Source organism: Pieris napi, chromosome 4 (genome assembly GCF_905475465.1).
Source record: "Pieris napi chromosome 4, ilPieNapi1.2, whole genome shotgun sequence".
In the NCBI taxonomy this organism is placed as follows: domain Eukaryota; kingdom Metazoa; phylum Arthropoda; class Insecta; order Lepidoptera; family Pieridae; genus Pieris; species Pieris napi.
Window position 1 is genome coordinate 1,648,751 of NC_062237.1, and position 21,320 is coordinate 1,670,070.

Sequence of the window (21,320 nt, forward strand, 5' to 3'; positions counted from 1 at the left end):
AGTTTTTACATCATTTTTTGTATTTTAATATTAAACATCGATCCCTTGGAGAATGGGACGGGCTTTGATATGGGACGCCACTTGTGTCGGCACGGTCTAAAAAAATCAGTGGCGGTACAAACAAAAAATATTATTATTATTATTATTATGACACACGCCGTCGACTTTTTGGGTCTAAGACGTGTTGGTTTCCTCACGATGTTTTCCTACACCACTCGAGCGAATGTTAAATGCGCACAGAAAGTCCATTGGTGCACAGCCGGGGATCCAACCTACGACCTCGGGGATGAGAGTCGCTCGCTGAATCCACTAGGCCAACACTGCTCGGCGCGGACAAAGCAGGCGGAAAATAATAAACGGGTTAGGGCTTTTCAAGACAGGCACGATCATCAGTAATGATGGCTATGAACAAGAAGTTTTTGTCTCACATGTAACACATCAACAGAAACAATTCAATGGAAACAATCACGTCTGTACAAGTTTATGGCGCTAAAATCCAGCCGAATACTTTTGCCTTATATTCGGCTATTCGGTCAGGGGCCTCGCCGAATATTCGGTATTCGGTATACTGCCGAATATACTATTCGTTGCAAGTCTACTTACAATAAATTTAGGGAAAGACACTCTGTTCTTGTGTTCTATACATTCACTTACATGAGAAAATATACTGATTTAATATTAAATAATTGGATATATACAAGTGCAAGAAACAGATGACTTAGATATTTTTTTACACAACAAAAAAATATTTAAAAAGTAATTTTACAAATAACACAAATTTTTACAATTAAAATATCTTTTTCACAATGCTAAAGCATTACAAATTACTCTAAGAGGTATAGAGTACTTTGGCATTATATAAAAGTTGTATATGTCCTAGGGCATTCACCTGTCTAGGCCTTGTGTTAAGGGAGAAGGATTTGTATAATAAATTTTAATAATGCAATACTTTTAACTGTGGCTATAATTAATTCTAGGATCGATCTTCCTTTGACAACGGCCTTGGCTGTCACATATGGCGTATACCTTTATATATATAATTCTACTGTACGTATGTCACTGAACGCCTCGTAAACGGCTGGACCGATTTGAATGAAGATTTTTGTATGCGTTTGGGTGGCGCCCTGGATGGTTTAGATTCACAAATCAGATGGCGCTGCTGTCGGTATCTAGGTAATTTATCTATGTAGCAAATCAACAGCAGGTATATATATAAATCTTCTGTGCATGTGTTCGTAATTAAACTCCTTAACGGCTGGATAGATTTTGATGAAATTTTTGTGTTTAAGTGGAGTCGAAAATTATTTACATTATTAGATATTTTTTGTATGTAAGACATGTGTACAGGACAACGTCTGTCGGATCCGCTAGTTATAGATACATATATATTATATATATTCCTAGGGTCTATTGGCGAAACAATTGTTGATTACGATTTTAATTGATCGGACAATAATTTTGATTAATACCTGCAGCTGAGTTTCATCATCGGACGTCGAATAGAAAATTCGACCCGTATAACCTGGACGTCCATCGTTCCATATCTGAGCGTTTTCTAAGGTAGATTTTTCCGCGCACTATGTGGAACCAACTGCCCATTGAAGTATTTCCGAACCAGTGTCTATAAAAAAAGATTAGGCATGTAAAAAGTATTCTAATATTACAAGTACTATTATATTATATTCTAATATTATAATACAGTACACTTTGTAAACAAGCATATTACAAATTAGATGATTATATACAAGATAAGAATGCTTGAAAACATGCTGGTCTTGCTCCATAGGACAATCATAGAGCCTGGACAAAATCAAATTGGTTGCTGATTTTTTGCTTTAACATATTTTTGTTATTTTTTTTTTTAATTTATAATGCTACAAATGTAATTATTTTTTTTGTATCTCAAACACTGTTTTGTTGTTTTTTTTTAATATTTTTATTATTCTGTAATGTTAATATTCTACGGTTTCGATATTTGTAAATATGTGAGGAACATGTATATTAACTTTTTTAGTATAGTAGTTTATTCTAAGAGTACATTGTCTTCACATATAATTATTTAACAAATGTAACAAAATATTGTAAACCTATTTTAAAAGAGTACTTAAGTGTGGAGTTTCTTGCCCATTCTTCTCCACACGAAACCTTTTGGAAGGGGCAACTAGAATCTTCTTTGTATTTTTTTTTGACGTTCAAAAGTTTCGTCTAGTCTAATTGAAATAAATGATTTGACTTTGACTTTGATTATATATTTTACCTAAAATGTTGTAGTGCCACGGTATTTTTATTTCGGTCAATAAGTCAAACATAACAGTCAAATAGCCAGAGTATTTTTTAAAGCTATTCATAATTAATAATTAATTTAATCTAGGTTACGATCGAATATAAGCTGTCGGACCAACAGAACTAATTATTAATAATCATAGACAATACTTATGTACGCCACCTGTGGCATTATCACATGCTGCGAACACATGTGATGAGTTTCCGTTTATCTGCACTGTTTCCATTACTTCAGCACGGTATAATCTATTTCTTAACTAACACATTAATAATAATTTATAATGGAAAAAGAAGCGAAGGTGAGAGACAAATGAATGAATTTGGAGGAGACCTTTACTCCGTCGGAGGTCGTGGATGGTGTATTCATATAAAAAAGTGCTTGGTACAAAGTACATATGTCAGAAGTGAAACTTCTTTGGCAAAATAATTTTTAAGTCTTGTTCTTGTTATACAAATCTAAAACTTTAGATTTCCGAGAGTTAGAGGGAGGGGAAAAGGAAGATATGTTAGGAATTTAATTGTCATGAAAATATTACAAGTATCGAAAATTAATACAAATAATAAAATTTCATTTTTTAATTTTATTTCTTTGATAATAAAAACACGTGGCATCTTAAATTACAATTCGTCATTTGGGATTTCAATTAATTATTTTGCATAAAATATAAAATACTAATATTTCATAAATTATCTTTACGAATTTTTTATTTAAAAAATAGAATTTCTATAAGGCTCTCTCCCTTTTATTCGACAAAAACGCTGCAAATCTTCGTGGTTTTTTTTCAGCCAAATTTTCACTCCTCTACGATCAAAGCCTATTTTTATTGAACAAAAAAAATGTTTCGTATAAATAATACACATGGCAAAACAACGTTTGCCGTGTCAGCTAGTTATAAGCAAAAAGGTACACTTTTACAATTTAAATAATCACCAGTTGTTCAGTTAACACAGCTCGTCTATCTATTTCCGTGGTGTAATGGAAACGTTGAATTATTTCGGTGACAAATCTTTAAAATAATAATGAAGCCCCACGGATCGCCTCAATTCTTAATTAATTTACAAATTTCTTTGAATTGGTCTATCATTAACATCATCCATCTTGTGTCATTCATAATTAGATATCATTTAGATGATTTGTTTTTAGATATTTATAATTACAAGTAGCGTTATCCTGCTTTAGCTTGCATCTTTAAATCGTGAGGTCGTGGGCTTTGCACCAATGGACTTTTTCTATGTGGAATTTAACTGAAGGAAAACATTGTTAAACGGCATTATAATCCAAAAATCGACATTGCAAAGAAGGTTGACGTACGTTTGCCTATAACCCACCACCTACTAGAGGTTGTAGCATTTGATTGTACTATATGTGTTTTTTTTTTATAAAGACAATTCACACCAATTGACCTAGTCCCATGCTAAGCTGGTGAAGCTTGTGTTATGGGTACTAGGCAACGGATATACATACATATTATAGATAGATAGACATATAAATACTTATTTAAACACCTAAGACCTAAGCACAACACCAAATGCTCATCACATTGATGTTCGTCTCAGCCGGGGATCGAACCCGGGACTCATGGATTCGCAGTCAGATGTACTAACCACTAGACCAATGAGTCGTCAAATTAATTCACAATATGTAAGATCAGGGGTATTTAGCTACTTAGACATACATATTCTGTTGAATGTGCCGTAGCAATTACAACAGTTTCTACCTGAAACGACTTGTAATTGTTTGTAATCATTTTACGCTGAACTTTCAGTATGTATTGACCACAAACATAAAAAAACGTATCAACACTACATCTGGACGTACTAGCCATAATGAATTAGTAACAAAACCTTTATAAATTTTAATATAACCATTTACGAACAAGGCGAAAAAAAATGAGGGTAGTAGATAAACTAGAGCTGATGAGTTGAAATGACGTATGTCAATATATTATTACCTATATTATCGAAAATAGATACAAAAAAGTGTGTGTGTGTGTCAGCTACGACGCACGATTGGAGTTTACTCCTTACGAACGATAAAATGGCGATAATGTTCTGTGGCTGTCGACCATATTTTCATACTAAAGGTGGTAAGAATATATGTTTTTATAATATAAATGTTTGTAGTAGTAATAAAACGTACCTACATCATCTATGCCCAAATAGGATTTTTTTTCTGTGACCAAAGTTACCTTTATAGTAAGAGAAGAATAAGAATGAACAATCTTTTTAGTTTTAATTTCACTGACCATTACTATTGACAAAACTCTATTGCACGCTAGACAATCTACTTTTATTTTTTACACCTGTCAACACTGACGATGTTGTAACGTGGCTGTCAAAACGTGAATTCAAAATAGAAAAGTCTGTGTAATGTATTCCATCTCATTCTTTTACACGTTCAATCCTACAGATATATATGTTTGTCTCTTACTACATAACTCCTCAACTTTTCGTGTTACTTTTGATTTTACTCCTCATAAAATGTAATGATTTTTAAACCGTGATGGACCCATCGATTATGAATATCACGCGAAATCTTTAATACTGGCTTTTTCATGTTGGGGACAGTGTCAGTCCATTTGGGATCCAGACTTTGGGACCAAAACTTCAGCTTCTATTCATCTATTACAAATTAGTACAATCTAGATATTTGTACCATTTTTTTCGCTACCTTCAGCAGAACGAAGTAAGCGTCTAAATTGTATCTCGTTTATTCAATTAACAAATTAAATTTGGGCAAAACAAGCATCAGACCATTACTGTATGTAAATCTTTTTTGTTCATAGTTACTAGGTTTAATAAATATTTTTTAAAAATGTGAATGACCTGGATATGGTTGTTTATTGTAGATTAAAATTAAAATTAATGATTTAATTTAAATACTAAATAATAATCCAATTTTTTATAGACAAGTAGGTGATTAGCGTTCTGTCTAACACATGTCATAGATTTTTGGATTTGAGACATGCCAGTTTCCACAAGATGTTTTCTTTTACGAATGAGCGTCAATTGCGCACATAGACAGAAAGTCATTGGACAGCCGGTGATCGATCCTACGACCTCAGTGAGGTAAGTCGCGCGCTAAAGCCACTTGGCCAACACTGATTATTTAAATACTAAAAAACAACGAAATGGAAGAAAATTTAGAATACTGCAGACAGAAATAGCGGGATTTGCAGGAGGCCTTTGCAAAGGGCACACAGATACCTAGGAATTAATAGATGATAGAAATATAAATGTATCTGAAATCTGTCTTTAATCGGCAGCTCATGTCTGAGCGTCGTGGTCAGCGAGGAAGTATCTGGATCGGACTATCTGTTTCCATCTGTTTCTGTCTCTTATGACAATGTACAGTTTTGAGGACGATGAGTCTTTCACTTGACGTGACCTTCGGCTTTGTGTTACCACCCACGATCGGTTTCTCCAAGTCCTAATCGCCTCTGCGCATATGCGGATCTGAAATAAAAGGCTTTTATTATTTTAATAATAAAACTTTAGAGGTGTCAAGGGACACCCGGATGGAACGAAATTCCTTTCGATTAATTTATATGTTAATTGGTATCATAACAGTATGATAGATTTTCTCGACACCAATTTTACGACGAAAAAAAAAAAAAATAAAGCCAACATCACGAGGTGTTCTCAGGCGGTCACCCATCCAAGTACTGACCTCGCCCGACGTTGCTTAACTTCGGTGATCGGACGAGAACCGGTGTACTACAATAGACAAAAAAAGTGTCGTGACAACTTTTCGTAAGAATTTTTTCCGTCTAGCCCCCTTTTACAACGCGCGATAAGGAACTTCGTTCCAAAAAATCTTATCTGCAAGTCATATTTATATTTAATTGCTAAACAATTAAACTTCGTTATTTCCGATTATTATTTTTTATTTCCGAACCAATTTGACTTAGGGTCCTTCAAGAAAAGAGCGTACCAATTTTTGAATAGCGGGCAATGCACGGAGAGACTTCTGGCATTGAGAGTGTCCATGGGCGGCGGTATCACTTAACATCAGGTGAGCCTCCTGCCCGTTTCTAAATTGGAACCAAAAAAACTTTTTTATTGGTTCCGTTTTTCAATTTTCAAGTCGCAGTCAAATAAATGTGCGAATTTGGAGGCTTCACTCCGTTGGAGGTTGTGTACTAATATTAAATACAATAGCATAAACTTAATTTTTTATTTAGTCGCCATATTTTGGTATGGAAAAAATGTAAAAAAACACGTAACATCAATGTAATTTCGTATTAACATTCTGTATACAATTTTCTTGATTATCAATTTTTTTCGTTGAATCTTTTCCGAAGCTTAAAGCACCTTCACTTTCAAAACACAAATGACTCGACAAAACATCTCAATTGAGGCCCAAAACTCTGATAAATTGAATTTTCTTGTATCACGCTATTATAAGCCGTATGGTCTCGTTATAACAGTGACATTTTAATGCACATTTGCTTGCATTCCAACCCATCGCCGGATGCACTTTTGTATATTTGAAATTAATTCGCTTTTAAGTATAAGATTATTGTGTTTTCGCTTTTTATTTCGCTGGATTCCGTCATTTTGTTTATGAAGTCAACATGAGATTACTAACAAATAAATGGAGAATGCTTATTACTCGATTGTGTTGCCGGGCTTTTAAATGAAAATCTATTTGAAAATTTTACTTTTATGCTAGGTTTATCCACACAAACAAAAAAATTGTGCCCTGAGGCGGGTAGCGTAAAAGACACTATTTTTTGGTGATAGAATTTCCGTTACAAATATGGGCCTGACTGGATCATTATCTAAGTCTCAATTAAGAGAGTTCATTTTGTTATGAGGGTTTTCCTTGTAAAACTTGGTTACAGCATATAGACATTCATCACGTTTAATCAAAAATTACATTTTCTTGATGAGTATAAAGTTCTTTAAACATTATGTGGTACTTAAGAATAACTTCCACAAACCCTTGACAAATTGAAAAGTGATCTTCTTGTCGTCTTGTTGGCAAAGGAGCTGGAGGCTCACCTGATGTTAAGTAAGAAGGCACGCAAGAGCGTTACCGGATTTTAAGAATTGAAGCACCCGATGTCAAATTGGTTCAAACATACTTCAGTGGGCTATTTCACATAGTGGTGGTGGTAGCAGAGACTGCCTTCAAAGGTCGAGGTGGTATTTCGTTTTCTGGCTCGACTACCGATGATGAAACTGAGTTGCGGATATAATAAGTTTATTTTATATTGGTGAATACCTATTTTTGCACAGACGGCTTGAAGTTTAAGCTACCTTGAACTTTACGACTTAGGGTACCCTATTTAATCAATGAAAAATACTTCTCCGTCATATCATAAAACGTGTTACCATGGTTACCATTTAACATGGTTCACGTCTTTTAATTACGTCGTTTATGTGTACAAAAATAATTGCTATAAACTTATCTCTAAATAGCTGGCGAGCCAAAAAGATAAAATGCCTTTTAAAACAGAAATAAGTATTTCACACTTAATATTTAATTTTTAAATTCCTTAGCGACTTTTTGCGATTCGGACCGGTCAACGATTGAGACCGGAAACAGTTCATTAGACGTAAAATGAATGACTTCATGTCACCACAGATTAAGTACTTACTTTGAATGTAGAACGAATTTTTAACACCACTCTAGTCCGTGAATAATTTTTTTTTTAATTTTTCTTTTTAATAAAAAGTATTTTATGCCTTTTCTTTATGGTTATTTTTTTTAATTAATGACTTGACTTAAGTACCATATTATGGTTTTCTCATACGTTTTTTTTTTGGATTCAAGTGATAACCATTTTTAAACAACTTCAAAAGGAAGGAAGTTTTTTTGTTAAGTTTAAACGCTAAATCCGGAAACTCTACCTTTCAGCAAATATTTAGTTCTTACTATGTAACATGGTAAATAAGCTCCACAGTTTTGAAGTGGTCTGATAGATTTCGAATATGTTACACCGGGAATCGAATCTTTTAACTTTCACATCATGTGTTGTCTAACCTAACCTTGCTTTATTGTACCTCAGTGAGTTACTGTTTCGTGTATATACTGTACACCGCTATTTGAACGATAACCCTTAAGACAATTTAATTGTGTATGGAACCAGCTGCAAACTCAAGTATTTCCGAACAAATTCTTAAAAGATCAGCAACGCACTCGCGAGCGCTCTGGCATTAAGTCCATGTGTAAGACTTAACATCAGATGAGCCTCCTGCCCGAAGTATTTCCGAACCAATTCGACCTAGGATCCTTCAAGAAAAAGCGTTCCTTTTTTTAAAAGGCCGGCAACGCAATCGCGAGTGTGGCATCGCGAGCGTCCATGTGCGTTACTTAACATTAGATGACCCCTCCTGCCCGTTTGCTCCCTGTTCTATAAAGTATCTCAAAATGTCAATCATCTGTTGAGGCCATAGTGAGACACCGTCTAAATAATCTCGATCTGATTTCAAAATAATGAACAAAAAAGGTCAACAAAAACGGAAGGGTTATTACGAATGTAAATAGCTAGTTGTACGATTGTAAATTCTGTTTCCTTGGTTACAAGCGATATGATTTTACTGTGGTGAAGTATAAAATCTTTCTTAAGTAAGAAATATAGGTGAAAATTGTATATTTTTGACTGGAGGATTTTGTTTGCTATTAAAATATTATCTTAGAGAAAAGGTCGTAAGGGCTGAACAATGTATATGGTTAAAAAAGTATTATATGGGTTTATTTAAGAGATTGTTAAACAGGCATGTCCTGGGCAGGCGTGCGTGCCCTGGGCCCAGGTGGGATTGTGCCTTAACGTCTGTCCGTGTATACAAAATAATGAACATACAAAATGGTATAAGTTCCTCATTGTAAACTTATAATATAACTAACTTATATACATGTCTGTCAATGTCAAATGCGCCTCCTACGACTAACAGCATTTACGACTAGGAACTGTGTATAGAGCCCTTCAAAATGTTAATAATAATAACTAATATACTCTAAACCAAAGCAAATTTATGAAACTCAGAAAAGCCAATGCGAACTTGAAGCTTATTCGCCTGAAACAGCTATAATTATGCGATAGTGAGTAAATAACAGTAATAAGCCCATGCCTACAACTAGACAAGGCAACAGGTGCGGGTCAATGAACTCGTGGAAAAAATCGCAATAAACATTCAGTTTTCTATTTCCTTATTAAGTTTTTACATTGTGTTTAAATCGTTATTAACTTAAATCCTGTTTTTTTTAGAAACGGCCATCACACCTCACTAAGTAATATGCCCATGGACACTCAGATGCCAAAGGCGTGAGTTACTGGCCTTTTGAATTGGTACGTTCTTTTGTTAAAGGTTTTGTAATCTTTTTTTTAAACTAATAAAAAATTGTCTATAGTTTTTATTTTTTCGGTCGGGGTCTATGTATACTACGAACAGAAGTAGTTTTGCTTTTGTGTAACTTATAATAATGTATTTGGCATGACTCTGAAGTTCGAAAAGCCAACAAAGACAGCGCACGCTTATATTAAGTCTCAGCTTGTGTGCGTGATATACGCACACACACCCAGTCATATACGTATACGCTCACGCATAATTAAGGTCTTATACGCATCGGACGTCAAGGCAGAATACAAAATACCATCCGTATCATCTCGTCGTCCCTAATTCCACAACTGAGCTTTTATTACGGCAGTTTTTGCCACCTAGTGGAAATTCTGTTAATCCGTGAGTTCACCTCGCACTAACAACGCTCCCTGCGTCACTCACGTCATTTTTGGAATCTCATGGTATTCTGTTAAGCAATTTCACACTACGTCTTGATAAGCGGAGGGAGCTTGTAGTTTATTGTTTATCAGAATGCCAAATCGTAAAATGACTGCTTCACGACTGATTTGAGCGCAACCGCCGCTGCGAAAACCGCCGTGAGTGTTCGAAAAGTAAGTTGTACAGAATCGCAAGGCTGTTTTTAAGAGGCTGGCAAAGCACTTGCTTGTCTTTTGGCAATAAAAAATTAAATAAATCTATGGCGCTACAACCTTTTTAAGTCTGAATAATCCAAATTTTTATAGATAAGTAGGTGTTCTGTTTAGCACGTCATCGATTTTTGGATTTGAGACATGCCAGTTTTCTCAATTGCGCACTTAGACAGTAAGTCCATTGGACAGCCAGGGATCGAACCTACGACCTCGGGGATGAGAGTCGCACGCTGAAGCCACTATGCCAACACTGCTCACTGTCTTTTGGCAATACTACGTCAAAAAAAAAAAACAATACTAGTGAAACAACTTACTTATCACCATATAATAATAACATATGATCTAATATTAATTTATTAAAGTAATTACTGTACTATTACCATGGTTACGATGTTGCCACATAAAAAGTATTGTAACCATAGCAACGAGGTATTGGTGAACAGAGTGCGTGATTCATTCAAAAATATCTAATCCGATACGCACGAATATTTAATGTATACAAGTTGTGTTTTCAATTAAAGACTTTTTGTTTGTAGTCCATTTTAGACATCACAGATAATAAAATGTTTACAATATTCATATAAATTTTAATACATAGACATGATGGAAAAAATGAAATTAAAAGGCCGGCAACGCACTCGCGAGCCCTCTACCTAGTGAGTATCCATAGGCGGCATCATTTAACATCAAATGAGCCTCCGGCCCGTTTTTTTATAATATCAGTCGCGCTACAACCTCTTTAGGTCTTGGCCTCAGATTTCTGAATCTGTTTCATGATCAATTTTAAATCTAATAGGCAAGTAGGTGATGAGCCTCCAGTGCCTGACACACGCCGTCGCCTTTTTTGGTCTAAGACATGTCGGTTTCCTCACAATGTTTTCCTTCACCGTTCGAGCGAATGTTAAATGCGCACATAGAAAGAAAGTCCATTGGTGCACAGCCGGGAATCGAACCTACGACCTCAGGGATGAGAGTCGCACGCTGAAGCCAACACTGCTTAAGAACTTAACTTAAAACTAATAAGTAAATTAAATCTAACCTGATTTACTAAAACATATATTTAGCATAAGAAAGTGTCCAATACTTACAGTCTCTATTAAGACACTCTGTTCTTGTGTACAATTTTATCCACTTACCACTGTTTAGCACTTAAGACTAACGCCTGGTAAGAAAAGGACAAAACTATTCAAGTTATTGAATTCATTTACATAGTAATAATAATAATAAAAAATGGATAAAGAGAAAACTAAAATTTTTAAAATAGAACATGTTTTAAATGTAATAATAACAGTCTAAGATGCCCTACAAAGTACGAGATGGCATTCGGTGTACCATTGAGCACTTAAAACATCGTAAAACTCACTTGTTCTACGAGATTCTTATCAGAACGAGTATTTGTTTTTATAACCGCTTTTAAGGCACTTTTTGCCGCTCCATCGCTATGGAACCTCAGTTCTCATAGTGGTACAATTTAGGGCCCTTTTTTATCCACAAGTCCGAGCCAACGTAATGATTTTGCTGAGAACATATAGAGGATCTCTGATATTTCAAGGAGCGAACTTAACCTAGAGGAAGGTAATGAATTTTCATTTGTAGGATAACATTGAATGAACATTTAAAACAATATTAGTCAGGTGGATATTTCCTTTATCGTATGTCAAAATTTCAAATTTCGAACTGTTTGGCTTCTGTGGATGAAGAAAGAAGCAGCTTCATACAAAAAAACAAGAGCAGTGTTAGCCTCGTGGCTTCAGCGTGCGACTCTCGTCCTTGAGAGATCCGTGAAGGAAAACGTCGTGAGGAAACCAGCTTGCCTTAGACCCAAAAATCGACGGCGTGCGTCAGGCATAGGCTGATTATCTACTTGCTTATTAGATTGACAAATTGAACAGATACAGAAATCTGAGGCCCAGACCTAAAAAGGAAGCGCCTCTGATGTATGTATTATTTAGCTTCCATACAAAGTTGAGTTCGTTTATCATCTATGAACCAGTAAGTATACAGATAACAAGAGTCAGAACATTTTAAGCAGTTCCGGTAATTGAATCACTTCCAAGTGACATACATTTATTGATATATCTGCTTCGTATCCGCTGGATGATCATATGAATTAATACGTCGTAGTGTCCTTTCTTTGAACGCTTCTTTAGAACTATTTCATTTCTTAGCCCTGATGATAGAAGATAGTGCATTTAAAAAAAAATATGTTTATTATGGAACATAAGATACATGTATCACTTATTCCACGTCATTAAATTTGAATTTGTAGGCATCCCTACTCATCGGCAAAGAAGACAGAGGGTGTAGGCCGAGAGAAAAAGCCGGCGTAAAAAACTCTCGGTACTCTTTTAAAATTAGCTGGTCACAAGCTGTTAGCTTGGTGCTTAAACTGTTAATAATAACTTGCCCCTTGAAGTCCTTACAGTAAAGTAGAATGTGTTATATTCCTTACTTACTTACCTTATTTGCTTGTCCAAAATTCGTCGGGCACCTGTATTGTACGGTACATTTTACCCGCTCAGGTATCCTTTATTCATATTAGATTCTGTAGGCTTCTACGAACTTAGAAGTTAATATATTCTTGAAGCCTTGTTGTATGTACAAAAAAATATAAGCGATTTTAAAAGAAATGGTGACTTTCACCAGTATAATACTCGAAATAGAACTAATTTAAGCACGACCAACAGGCCAGAAATAACCTTCTCCTTATATGGAAATATTATTCGTTTTTACAACAAACTCCCAAACGGAATTAGAGAATTATCACTGAATAAATTCAAAAGTCTCATTAAACGTAAATTAATCAATAAAGCGTTTAATAAATTTTTCTAATATTTAAATGATCCTAATCCTAGGGATTGATTTGCTCCAGTTAAAACAATTTTTATGACTCAAAACTTGGCCATTAAAGAGTGGTGGAGAGTTTCTTGCTCTACGCCACTCTCGAATTGGTAGTAAATGTAAATTTAGAATCAATTTAACATCTTTTCTGTTGACGTTCGTAAGTGTACTTGTTTACCTATATGAATAAATTTATTTAGAGTTTGAATTTGATGACCTGTCGAAACCTGTCGAAAAGGGCACACATGACTGCATAGATTAACAGACGTATTTAATTTCGTTGAGAGAAATAACAAAAGGTTAGCTTCATATTAGTTCCTTTACTGTAAGAAATTGTTAGTCCTTTTGTAAATTTTGTCTGTACATTTACATATAAATAGTTACCGCATTTGAGTAATCTGTAATGGTAGTTTATTTTGTTTAATGAATAAAAAAGGTGACTGGACTCTTCTCTCTTATTATCAAGTCCTTCATTGAACTAGTCCATAGTGGCCCCATTACACTTCATCACAGCTGGACGCGGTGGTGACATCACTACTATTCCTAAACAGACGAACGTCCATTCACAAATACCGTGACCAAAATAACTGTCCCCTTTTGGAATTTCCTAACAAAAACATTATCTGAATGCGGCCACTCAACTCTCAGTTTTTGCTGTATTCAAATTAATTTTGGACGTGCGGTTGCCCCAAGTTACATAAGGACCTCGTAGCCTAGCGGTCTTAGGTGTCCGTTAGCTACGGGTTCAATTCCCCTTCAGATCCTTCAGCCCTTCAGATTCGAACGGTCGAATTTCCAAGACTTGCAGAGGGCATCAAACCTTAGAATCTGAGGTTTGGAACGTATGTAACAGTAAAAAAAAATATTTATGGAATTTGAATTTATTTATAGTTTATTATGGAATATAAAATACAGGTATCACTTATTCCACGTCATGAAATTTGAATCGGTAGACATCCCTACTCATCGGCAAAGAAGACAGAGGGTGTAGGAGCTCCTAGACCGAGGATGGTATTGCAATTTGATTGCAAGTAATTGCAATTGTTCCCCAATCAAGGGCGTAGAACGGAAGAGAAGAGCTGGCAATAAGCTCTCCGCCACTCTTTTTAATCGCCAATTTGTTTGTTTTGACACAATGTTTGTAAGGAGCTGCAACCATTACACCATGTTCCACATGACATCTTAAGTAACTATAAACGATTACAAAACTTATAAGATTTCTTTTTTAAAGGTCAATCGAAGTCTGGCTGAAGTCGGGGAGGCTTCACAGCGAAGTCCTGGAGGAGCAGAAACTGAGCGAAGGCCAGTTGAGAAGACCAGGGTCTACTATCATACTGTGGCTCAAGTGTGAACAGGTACGTTTTAATCCCACAAAAACTTCTAAATATTATGCATATTTGACTGTTTTGGATAACATGATTGCCAATTTATTGCTGGCCAGATAGCCAGTTAATATATTGTTACAGAGATAGCTGTTTACTTTGTTAACATGTATTTTATGATGCACTATTACTGTAATGTTTACTGGGGTGTGTGGGCCTGGGTAACCTATATCCAGGATGCTTCCTTCCCTAGGTAAAATACTATGCTCTGGTTCGACTGTCGCGTTCCAGCATAATAAAAAGGAATCCAAAAATCAGTCAGATTAGCACGTACCATCGACGGTGGTGTATCCTACTCCAAGCACTGGATCCTTTATTATTGGTAAAAATAAAATGCGGTACGGTATGCGGTAAAATGTTAGTGCGCACGCGTTAGTTTCCTACTCCTCATCCTTGTGCCATTACGCCGGAACACCACCTACAATTTCCGGTTCGTTTGTCAAAGTCAAAATCTATTTATTAATTTACCTCTAAAATGTCATGTAATTTACATAAATGGAATTCTCTCAAGGCATTTAACTGCTGTCTAACGGATATTTTGGTCCTTTAATTTGGCTTCATTAGGCCCGTTGTTTTTAAAGTAACCTTAAGATATGTTTTTACGTTGCTTTTATATCCCAATTAACTGTTATCTATGACGGTTGGTATCAGTGAAGTCACACCTTTCGGCAGCTTAATTGCTTTGTCAGTATCAAGTAATTAAATAATTTATAAATTAACTATTAACCTTAACTGAGGGATTTTGTATAATTGTTTTATAATTGTTATATATAACATATATCAATAGTACTAAACAAATAGCCAAAGATGGAATCCATAATATATAGAAAAAGGTACATTTACGAAAGGAAAAAATCAATTAAAGTAATTAAATACATTTAACTAAGTAATAGCTAATTTAGCTGTGTTGTGTGATAGTGTGTAAGGGTATGTACGTGAGGGTGTGTATGTGGGATGTGCTTATGATGCAAGTGATGTAGCTATAGATATTCTAAAAAAAAAAAGAGTGGCGGAAAGTTTATTGCCAGTTCTTCTCTTTCGTTCTACGCCCTTGATTTGAGAACTAGCAGTAAATGTAAAATTAGAAGCATATCATATATATTTTTTTGACGTTCATAAGTATACATTGTTATCGCGGAATATGCTTAGAGTATTGAGTCAAGGCTTAAATAGTGGTCGTTGTACGTCGGGCCTGCGCGATACGAAACTGAGTTTCTTGCAGTTGGTGGTGATGAACGTGAAACAAAACATGATTACGAGTGTGGTAGGCAGTTAATTATTGGTAATGCTGAAACTAGAACATCACCTATTGACTCGTAAATTTAATTGCTGAGCAGAGGCGATGAGAACTTGGAAAAACTGAACGTGGTTAGTAACACAAAAAGTGGCCACCAACCAGTTGGACCGAGCAAGTGAAAGACTCATCGTCCTCAAAACTGTAATAAGAGAGGCGCTGGACAGATACCGGTGGAAACAGATTATCCAAATTTTTACATACAGGCTTGGCGCTACTGTAATCTCAATCTCATCCTAGGATCGTCTCCTTTTCCTTTCCTCACAGCGTTAACACTATGTGAAAGAAAGAGACGAAAGAGCAGTTTAATATGCAATAAGATATATTGGTCTAAGATCCCGCTATACAACGACCTTCACCGAGATGCTTATTTAATGAAACTTATTTTATATATAATTTAATATGTCAATATATATAATCCATATGGGTTGCCTAGCAAATTTCAGTCCAGAGTATTTTTAATAAATTAAAAAAAAATATATTTTTTTAAACATTTCACCGGTATGATTATTGATTGATTAGATTAATTCTATACCAATCGAAAGTATGAAGCCCATAGAATATGCAAAAGTTAGGTTGTTTTTAATCAATTAATTATTTATGTGTATATTTTTTATGTGACACTAAAGTATATATACATCTTTAGTATAAAAGAAGGTTATAGTGATACATATATAATACTACCCTGATTAAAAATATTGATTGAAAAAAGTTCAAAAAATTTACTACATGCAAATTATAAAAAAAAAATTGTTTTTTTAATATTAATTAAACATACTCTGGACTGAAATTTGCTAGGCAACCCATATGGATTATATTTATTGACATATTAAATTAAATATAAAATAAGTTTCATTAAATAAGCATCTCGGTGAAGGTCGTTGTATAGCGGGATCTTATACTATATTGCTTTTATGAATAAGGCGGTAGAAATTGTCCACAACTTGAAATTTCGAATAATTTTTTAAACAAAGGACAGGTGTCGAGATAGTTTTCGATAAACGTTTAATTTCTTATCTAAATGTGTTTGAAAATTGTTGTAATTCTCTTAAATAACTATAATCTTTATTTTTAGTTATTAGATCGATTAATTAACTTCCTTATAAGTAAGGGTTTGATGTATAAGGGATGGATTAGGGTTGCCACACCGTTGGACATTAAAAATAAAAAAATAATATTTAATATAAGGCTTTATATGATTTATAAGAAATTACACTTAAGTAATAGTTTCACATAAAAGCAATAGGATTTGCGTATACTTCTGTATTGCATTCTTGTATGTGTCGTACACTGTTGATGCATTCAATAAAAGTAGCATCTTTCTGTAACTATCAAACAAAAATAATTTTCCGCCGGGACGGACCTTACATGCATTGAATGGACTATGGTACAAAGATGGCTGAGTTTCATTATCGGACGTTAAGGCAAGATACAAAATACCATCCAAATACAAAGTATCACCTCGACATCTGTCGTTCCACAACTGAGCGTTTTAAGGCAGTTTTTGTCGAGCACCACCACTATGTGGAACCAGCTGCCCACTGAAGTATTTCCGAACCAATTCGACTTAGGGTCCTTCAAGAAAAAAGCGTACCAATTCTTAAAGGCCGGCTACGCACATGCGAGCCTTCTGGCAATGTGAGTGTCCATGGGCGGCGGTATCACTTAACATCAGATGAGCCTCTTGCCCGTTTGCCGCCTATTACATAAAAACAATATTATAAATGTTTAATGAGTTAGTTTTCATATGCATCATATGTTTCATGACGCAGAAAAAGGCCAATCCCGCAATTCCGACAAGGACCTTTAGGCCAACAGCGACTTCCAAGGTAGCTTGGAAAGTATTTTTCAATAGTAATAATTAAGTGTAATTTGAAACAGTTATTAAATATGTGGAGACCCTATCCAGGCGAGGTATAAAAAATGTAAACAACACATCACCTGCTCGTGCCGAGATTGGCAGGTGCATCGAAACGCATCTGCATGAATTTAACAGTGTAAAATGAACTTTATGATTCAGACACAAAGTCTAAAATATAATAAATATGCCTAGAAGGGTTCACGGTTCACCTGTGCACAAAGTATCTATACAATGGTTAAACTTTTTTTTGTTTTGATTTAGCAAAAAACGTTCGGGTGACAATCAACAACCACTTAGCTTAACAGATAATGTTGAATAGTAATTAAAGGGCTTTTTTATAATAATAATTAGAACGTTGTGAGCCGGGAATCAAGTCTAGTTACGTAGAAATAAAATCAAATCCTTCATGTTTAGCAATGCTTGAAGCGAGTATTTAGGTCTGGACCTCAGATTTTTGTTATCTGTATCATGATAATTTTTCAGTCTTATAGGCAAGTAAGTACCTTCTGTGGCTGACATACGCCGTCGGCTTTTAGGGTCTAAGGCAAGCCGGTTTTCTCACGATGATTTCCTTCACCGTTCGAGCGAATGTTAATTGCGCAAAGGAACTCCATTGGTGCACAGCCATTTGTCGAACCTACGACCACAGGGATGAGAGTCGCATGCTGACACTAAAAGCCTTTTATTTCAGATACTTTACATTTAATACATTTAGATTTTTTTAATACTTTGTTGCTCCACTTTTCTGTTCCTCTTGCCATTTTCCCCGCCCATTTCCATTTAAATTTATTTATTTTTATTGTGACATCTGCTACCTTACTTATTCTTCTCAATTATGTATTCTTTTTTTCTCTACTCTTCTTCTTCCCTATCATCTTACATCGTTCCATCGGTCATGCACCAGTTGTTTTGTATGCGATTTTGCCATGCCCGTTTTCTTCCGAGTGCCCAAAAGCTCCTCCAAGCTTTTGCTATTCAAATTCAATTCAAATTCAAAAATCATATAATCATATAGGTAACACATTGTACACTTATGACTCGTCAGTAAAGAAATACATATTAATGCTTTTAATTTTACATTTAGTGCCAGTTTTCAAATCAAGGGCGTAGTACGGAAGAGAAGAACTGGCAATAAACTCTCCGCCAATTTTTTTTTAATCGCCATGGTTTTTTTTTACACAACGTTTGTAAGGAGCTGCAACCATATTGTTGTCTCAATTTATTTTGTTGCATCGGTCATATTGTCTGCCATACTTTGTACATAATTCTTATGTTCCTATCAGTCTTAAAACCTTGATGTCATGTGTACAAGGAAATACAAAAATCCTTTAATGTGATAAGAATAATTTATAGAGTACAAGTTATCTGACTCCACGTCCTTTTTGTCCTTTGTGCCTTTATCTTCACTTGTTACCACAATGTGTGTTTTATTTAGTGTTTAAGCTAAAAAAATAATATTTCAAAATCTCTTTAGATCAGAGTTTTAATGCCTAGAGGTTTCTCTGTTATGCATCTGATCTTTAATCACGTTCTTTATTACTGAAGGTTGTGTTGTGTATTGATGTTGAAGGGATGGTGATCCACCTCTGCAAGTACTGGGCCCGATTTCATGGTGGTGCCTTGGGGCTTTAGTGGGTTTGTTGGTGTTGGTGTATGGCTTCCTCCATTCCCCCGGTATTCAGTTAGCGCCTGTGTAATACCATAATCGTGACTACTACGTGCTATATGTCCAAATAAGTTTGGAATCCTTTGGTAACACTTAAGAAAGACGGATTATCACTTGTATTTCATCAAGGTGTTCACGGGTTGGACTCTTTATTCCTGATCGTGCTCCATATACACTTTATGATTATAAATTTATTGTTTTTTTATTCCAACGCAACATACTACTTCTTTTACCTAAGGTGAAATTTTACAAAGGAAACCGTGTAATAATATTTGATGTAAAGAATAATTTCTTTCAGAAACTAGAGTATTCAAACTGGAACTGCGAAATGAAAGCACAAACGTGGCGTTTTAGTATAAAATAGACTTAGCGTATTCATTCGGCCTTTGAATAAAAACATTCTCCAATAAATGGACTATATCTAACTAAATATTGAAGATTCCTCTCAGTCTTTTGTTTCACTTTTGAAATTATGGGAATATTTTTTTACCAACAATATCCTGATGATAGTTCGCAGAAGCATTATCCGAGTTGGTACAGTATAGTTCGTAAATTTCGGCGAAACATATATCGTTTTTTATAGAACTGTGGCAAAGGCATCTGATGTTAGTGATACCGCAGCCCATGGACACTCATTGTCAGAGGGTTCGCGAGTGCGTTGCCGGCCTTTTAAGAATTGGTACGCTCGAAGGACCCTAAGTTCAATTGCTTCAAAAATAGTTCAGTGGGCAGCTGGTTCCACATAGTGGTGGTGCGCGGCACTGCCTTAAGACACGCTCAGTTGTTTACAAGTCAAAGTAAACTTTGCTTCGGGCGCTCAGACAAGGCACCTGTAGCTATTAACTAGGACATGTGTGGTCCAATAAAATATTATCGAATCGCGTGTTGCCAGATCAAAATGAATGCCCGCGTTAACCTTTACAATATTTCGCATGGCAACAATTTAACTCGCACCTGGTTTCATTTAATCAGATTGCCTATTGCTATAAATACTCGTATGTAAAAACCACACAGAGACAAAATAATACACACTTTTTGTGAAACTTTTTATAAATTAATGAAACAAGTTATTGTTTATACTTCGTTTTTACTTACTATAACGAGATATAATATAATGAGAGCAGTGTTGGCTTAGTGGTTTCAGGGTGCGACCTTCAGGTCGTAGGTTCGATCCCCGGCTATGCACCAATGTGCTTTCTGTCTATGTGCACATTTAACGTTCGCTCGAACGGTAAAGGAAAACATCGTAACGATACGGGCTTGTCTTAGGGTCGATTCGACCAAACTTCAATTTATACTCGAGTAACTATACTAAGAATAATCTATTCCATGATTTTAATCTCGAGTAAATCCGTAGTCGTTTGTCCACGTAATCGATAGTATAATTGCGCTAGGAATAACAATACGCGAATAGCAAGAGAATGGTGAACGAAAATAAAACTCGGCAAATAAATGTTGTTCTACAACGGGACAGTGTAAGAGCATACATCATGCCAACTCGATTTTGCCGTATTATTGTGTGAAAAAGTAACTTTTAACAGGTGTCAAACGCCAACAAAAAGTTTTTATTTGTTGTTTGTTTGAGGCTTTCGTCTAAAAAGGAACTTCTGTTGAGCCTAGTTGAATTTCATTATAATATTATAGAAAATAAAAAATCTACAAATAAATAAATATATAATTAAATAATAAATTGTTTAAACGTTTCATTTTACAATGCCAGACTATTAATTTAGTGCGTTGCGTTGAATTGAAATTAAAACACAGAATACATATTTGTGAAATGACAGAAATCAGCTGATTGGACTGACTGACGCCATTAAATTATTCTCGGAATAGCTGTTATTCCGTGCGAAACGGCGGTATAGTAGCTATTCCCGAATAAGCCCACTATTCTTAGAATTTGTAGTTGGTAAAACGTAAAATTGATTTACTCTCGATTAACTGACGATTTATTCTAAGATTAAGATTTACTCTTGTTTGGTCGAATCGACCCTTAGACCCAAAAAGTCGAAGGCGTGTGTCAATTAGATTGACAAATCATGAGACAGACTCA

At 35.2% G+C, this 21,320-nt stretch overlaps 1 protein-coding gene and 1 pseudogene across 1 annotated transcript in view; one reads left to right on the forward strand and one right to left on the reverse strand.

Moving 5' to 3' along the window:
- LOC125048576 (tRNA dimethylallyltransferase) overlaps nt 1-21,320 on the forward strand; it is a 185,126-nt gene that overhangs the window by 138,451 nt on the left and 25,355 nt on the right. Inside the window, exon 4 of the mRNA XM_047647315.1 lies at nt 14,296-14,419. Coding sequence (XP_047503271.1) covers nt 14,296-14,419 — 124 coding nt within the window. The remainder of the gene's footprint in view (nt 1-14,295; nt 14,420-21,320) is intronic.
- Nucleotides 5,905-6,023, reverse strand: LOC125049250 (annotated as a pseudogene).